Source organism: Hippichthys cyanospilos, chromosome 15, assembly GCF_059441005.1.
Source record: "Hippichthys cyanospilos isolate Australia breed blue-spotted pipefish chromosome 15, RoL_Hcya_1.0, whole genome shotgun sequence".
NCBI lineage: Eukaryota > Metazoa > Chordata > Actinopteri > Syngnathiformes > Syngnathidae > Hippichthys > Hippichthys cyanospilos.
The window spans coordinates 2,324,960-2,330,959 of NC_142383.1; the positions used below are offsets into that span (position 1 = coordinate 2,324,960).

Sequence of the window (6,000 nt, forward strand, 5' to 3'; positions counted from 1 at the left end):
GAGGAAGTGGCAACACCACATCCTAATAGACAGCCTAATTGAACCAGGGCACACCTGTTCCCTGATTGCAGTCAGTAAAGTCACTAGACAGTCAACAGCTCTGAGTGCCAACACAATTCTTTCACCGCAACAGTATCAATTCGCATGAGATAAGACACGTCAACTTTAAGATTTACCACGGACAAGTTTTGGCCAGCCCCCTCCTTTTACATGACGAAACTTCTCGTTCAAGGCACTGAAAGAATGAATCATTCAAAACAGAGTGCCCAATTATTTTGCACAACAGTCAACCAGTTTGGCTAAGAGAGAAAAAAAGAAAGAAAAACATTTTTTGAGAAGGGATAAGAAAGCAATGTGTGCAGAGCGTTAATTGCAGTAATGATGCTATAACATCAAGCTATCATCACGTTTTAGTAACGTTGTTGTTAATTATGGCCGATGTTGTTTTCTTACACTCAGGTGGAAGGGTGAAAATGTAGCAACAACAGAGGTGGCAGAAATTCTTGGGTCAGTTGATTTTATCCAGGAAGTCAATGTGTATGGAGTGGAAATACCAGGTATGGTTCTACATAGAAAAATTTGATAAACAATTAATATAGCTGAATGGCAGTCCTGTCCATACTCCTGAAAAGCTCATATTTACAGCATGATATTAGACTGATACTTTTTGGCTGATTGATTGGCCAAAAATTAAAACCAAAATATCATGAACACCCGTTTATATTGGAAATTGTAAACTTGCCCATATATGATGTTTGTACAGTAAGTATGTATAATCAATATTGTGTTGGTTTGTTTAATGTCTGATGTAAAAAAAATAAAAAAATATATAATACAAATTGGCTAGTAAACGGAAGGATTCGGGTTTCACCTTAGTTTTACTGTGTAATTGTGTTATACAAAGCAACAACGTATATATATATATATATATATATATATATATATATATATATATATATATATATATATATATATATATATATATATATATATATATATATATATATATATATATATATATATATATATATATATAAAACGTCAGTGTATGTTCTCTCGGAGATAACCTCAATGAGGTTCACGGCCGAGGAGCCACCGATGGCATCAATCAGATTTACAAATCATAGGAGCCCTTCAGACCAGCATATTCACACATTGATTTGGAAGCAGTTACCTGTTCATGTTTAAAGGGACACCGTGTAAGATTTAGACAATTTTTCACTACGGACAGCAGGAGGTGCAGCAGGTCCTGCATTTACCAATGTCCATAGTGATAACAAACTTGGCAGTCTCCGGAGAAGTGCCATCCCCCATTAAATGAAATTTAATAACTCGACCTACAATTATATTTAAAACGTAGTGTTGGTTGTTGAGAACAAAAAAATATTTGCAAGTTTTTGAGATTTATAATCATTTAATTTCTTCCTTTTTTTATGAAAAACGGTCCAAATCTTACACAATGTCACAATGTCAAAATCTAATACTGTATTTGCATTTTTTTAAGCTCGAGGTCAAACTTGTTTTAGCTTGCATGCCTTATATAGGAAAATCTATTCGGACCAATAAAGTCATGGTATATATTTTTGTAAATTTAAAACAGCAACTTCAGATTGATTAATCTTTTTAGATAATGTCCAAAATAGTATAAGGACAACATTTTTATTATTATTATCACTATTAATCATAAAACATGATTATTACTGAACCTACATGAACATTGTGCAGAAGTCAGGTTAATCCACAGCCCTAAAATCTTATTGTCATTTTTCTGCACCTATATAGGACATGAAGGAAGAGGTGGAATGGCTGCCATGATCGTAAGACCAGGCTTCATGTTTGATGGGAAGATATTTTTTGAACACGTGGTGATGGAGCTACCCACGTATGCTCGACCCCTCTTCATAAGACTTCAGGTATAGAGATAGTATCGTTTAAAACACCACTAAAGTTACCCTGTGAACTCCTTGCTATTTTCCAACTTTTCAGTTGTATTCTTCTTCACTGTATATATGTGGGGCATCTCTGTGGAAGAGTGCTTAACATGTTCGTCTCACAGTTCACCGTCCCAAATTCAATTCCAGCTGGCATTGTATGATCTACTTAACTTTGTAATGCCATTTGTATAGCAATCTTTCTTGAGCTATTTAGAATTTTTTTTTTCTTTTAAAGGTTTGTGTCAAACCATTCTGATATGGGGTAGATTGGGTTTTAGGATAATACAAGTTTATATCCTCCATTCCATTTCTATACTTTACACAGCTGTCCATCATAACCTCACCAAAACATACTAAAGGGCACCAGCATGAAAACAGCCTTATATCTCACCTTTCCCTGAATAATAATGGATTGGCAGACTGGGGTGGTGGTCCCCTTTTTTAAGAAGGGGGATCGGAGGATGTGTTCCAACTACAGAGGGATCACACTTATCAGCCTCCCCGGTAAAGTCTATTCAGGGGTGCTGGAGAGGAGGGTCCGTCTGGAAGTCAAACCTCGGATTCAGGAGGAGAATGTGGTTTTCGTTCTGGTCGTGAAACAATGGACCAGCTCTACACCCTTGGCAGGATCCTCGAGGGTGCATGGGAGTTCACCCATCCCGTCTACATGTGTTTTATGGATTTGAAGAAGGCGTTCAAACGTGTCCCTCGGGGAGTTCTGTGGGGGGTGCTTTAGGAGTACAGGGTACCGAACGCCCTGATACGAGCTGCTCGTTCCCTGTACCACAGATGTCAGAGTTTCATCTGCATTGCCGGCAGTAAGTCGAATCCGTTTTCACTGGGGGTTGGACTCCACCAAGGCTGCCCTTTATCACCGATTCTATTCATTACTTTTATGGACAGAATTTCTTGGCGCAGCTGAAGCGTTGAGAGAGTCCGGTTCGACAGCCTCCGCATTGCATCTCTGCTACTTGCAGACGATGTGGTGCTGTTGGCTTCTTCAGACCGTGACCTCCAACTCTCACTGGAGCGGTTCGCAGCCGAGTGTGAAGCGGCTGGGATGAAGATCGGCACCTCCAAATCTGAGACCATGGTCCTCTGTCGGAAAAGGGTGGAGTGCCCTCTCCGGGTCGGGGAGGAGGTCCTGCCCCAAGTGGGCCCCATACTTGAACTCCTGTTCAAGTATCTTGGGGTCTTGTTCACGAGTGAGGGTAGGGTGGAACGTGAGATTGACAGGCGGATTGCGCAGCATCTACCGTAATGCGGACTCTGTACCGGTCTATCGTGGTGAAGAAAGAGCTGAGCCGAAGGGCAACGCTCTCTATTTACCGGTCGATCTATGTTCCTGCTCTCACCTATGGTCACGAACTGTGGGTCGTGACCGAAAGAACGAGATCCCGGATACAAGCGGCCGAAATGAGTTTCCTCCGCAGGGTGTCCGGGCTCTCTCTTAGCGATAGAGTGAGGAGCTCAGTCATCCGGAAGAGACTCAGTGTCGAGTCGCTGCTCCTCCGTGTTGAGAGGAGCCAGTTAAGGTGTTTCGGTCATCTGGTTAGGATGCCTCCCAGATGCCTCCCTGGTAAGGAGTTCCGGGCATGTCCCACTGGGAGGAGGCCCCGGGGATGACCCAGGAGGCTGGAGGGAGTAGGTCTCTCGGCTGGTCTGGGAACGCCTTGGTATCCTCCCGGCGGAGGTGGATGAAGTGGGTGGGGGAAGGGAAGTCTGGGCTTCCCTGCTGAGGTTGCTCCCCCTGGACCCGACCAGGGATAAGTGGAAAAAAAAGGATGGATGGATGGATGGATAAAACCTCATTAATGGCTGTGATGGTTTACTTCAATATTTTGAAGTTATGCTCATGTTTTCTTTGTTCAGTGTCGTTTTCAAATCAGAAGTCAATGTTTGGTCAACTATTGTTGAAGTTGCCGTAGCAAAGCCTTTGGTAAGCAAGAAAATTCTTGCAATATCACATCTATGATTTGAAAATTGAAATATTAGTAAATATTTTAGCAAACGTCATTGAAGTTGACATGTTTGGTTTGCTTTTGCGGCCCACGTAAAATGAAGTGGTGGGCCATATTTGGCCCCCGTGCGTTGAGTGTGACACCTGTTTTCTACACCTTTTTCTCATCATGTTATTGGTATTCTTTTTAATGACACAACCCTTACTGATTGTTGCTTTTGTTGGTCTCCTCAGGTGACGATGGAAATGACAAGCACTTTTAAACAGCAGAAGTTCCAGCTGGTGCAGAGTGGATTTAACCCCTCAACAATATCAGATCCTCTTTATGTGTTGGATTATCAACAGAACAGTTATATCCCATTAACAATACGTGTCTACAATAGTATCCTCTGTGGAGAGCGCAAGCTATAGAAGTGTGAATTCCAGTCAAAGTAATGGATGATTTAGCCTAGCTTGTTTTAGTTTTTCATCTTTGAAGATTTAATTTGCTTGCCTCAATTATAGAAAGATTCACAAACATTATCACTCAGATAATTCATTGTTAAATATTGTTAATTCTTTATATTCAAATACAGATGCTGCAATGCTGCAGACTTTAATGTTATGGCCAGGTGGGCAAGACTTTTTGAAACCGTTTGTGTCGGTATAAACCTATTTGAACCTTGTTGTTCTGGCTGCACCACTCCAATAGGCTCTGCCAGATGAGAGCTGTCTGAAAACGACATATGGTGAATGTTTGAAGACTACGCCACAAAACTGTTGTTCCATTTCAATGACATTCTGTAAAGCATTCCTGTCCTGTATGGAAAGCTCTCATACCACAATGTGATTATGTCAAAATCTCTTTCTTTGCACATTTGTAGAAATTGCTGAGCAGTTCGAAGGGAATCTAAATTTTTCTGCACTGTCCAAATCTTTCTGATAATGTGCTCTATGTTGAAGGTCCAAATGAGGTCTTCACTAATGTGTGTACCAAGCAGTTTGAAGGTTCTCAGTCTTCCCAGCTAAGTCTCACTGTGCAAAATGCTCTTTCCCACATCTTTGATAACCATTTATTTAGCAGAGCAGCGCAGTTCATCGACACGGACAGATTCCCGTTTTGTCACCGGATTGCTGAATTACAAGAAATCTTTTAGAAACGATGGGGCTAAGCCTCACAAAGTGGTAGATTCCGTCCATTGTTTTCAATCCTTCATTGTAATCACTAGCTATCCCACTATTGAATCCTCCAAATACAGTAATTGAAAAACTGTGAAATGATCTTATACTTGAGAGTGTAAAACACAATCATAACAGGCAGCAAGCTAACAGACATGAACCCGGGGATACCTGTTGGTACCGCCGTTTCATTCACTACCACCAATTGTTGCAGTGTTTTTGTGTCACAATACATTGCCTTAAGTGTTACTTTCTTGACTTACTTTTACCTCACACTGATTGCCGATCATGGCTGATATCTCATTGTTTGCGCCGCACTCCAGAGTCATTGTTTCATTAAGTGAAATGCATATGTGTACACGATCTTGCTCAACACATTCATTATACAGGCCTAAAGTTAAAAAGCATTGTTTCAAATGACTAATTAAGAGAAGAGGTTGTATATCATTTTGCTTTTAAGTATGATTTGAATGAATAGGTTATTTCAGCATCGCTGAACAAAGCATTCTGGGATGCCTTTCCTTCTGTATGGTAGAAAGAGGTGACATCCTACAAGCAACCACTGGTCTCATTGCAACTTGGAATCTGTGACAAACACTCTGATTGGCTTTTAGCCAAGACATGCAAATCAGATTGTGAACTACAAGTTAATAAATTGCATTATCTATTAAACATGTCGAAGTCAGAGCACGCAAGAAGGTTTTCTATTGCCTCCGGATGATATCACTTTATTATTTGAACCACCCCACAGGCCTGCTACATTTTACACATACCAATACTACATTTCCCACAATGCAACAGTGACACGCCTGAGCTAGAGGCGACTTCACTTTATCATTCATCAGGGCATTAGGTAGCATAACAGTAAAAGTCACCTTTTGGATACCAGTGCTCTCGCTAGCCTGCATCCATGATTTTTGCCATGGGACGCATAATTTCAAATCAAGA

At 40.9% G+C, this 6,000-nt stretch overlaps 1 protein-coding gene across 2 annotated transcripts in view; it reads left to right on the plus strand.

Moving 5' to 3' along the window:
* slc27a6 (solute carrier family 27 member 6) overlaps positions 1-5,742 on the plus strand; it is a 37,505-nt gene extending 31,763 nt beyond the window's left edge. For both annotated transcript variants that reach the window (XM_088434168.1, XM_088434169.1), the window contains 3 exons: positions 460-557; positions 1,783-1,913; positions 4,129-5,742. In XM_088434168.1, the coding sequence (XP_088290294.1) occupies positions 460-557; positions 1,783-1,913; positions 4,129-4,305 (406 nt within the window). In that variant the 3' untranslated portion in view covers positions 4,306-5,742. The remainder of the gene's footprint in view (positions 1-459; positions 558-1,782; positions 1,914-4,128) is intronic.
* The last annotated feature ends 258 nt before the right edge of the window (positions 5,743-6,000 follow it).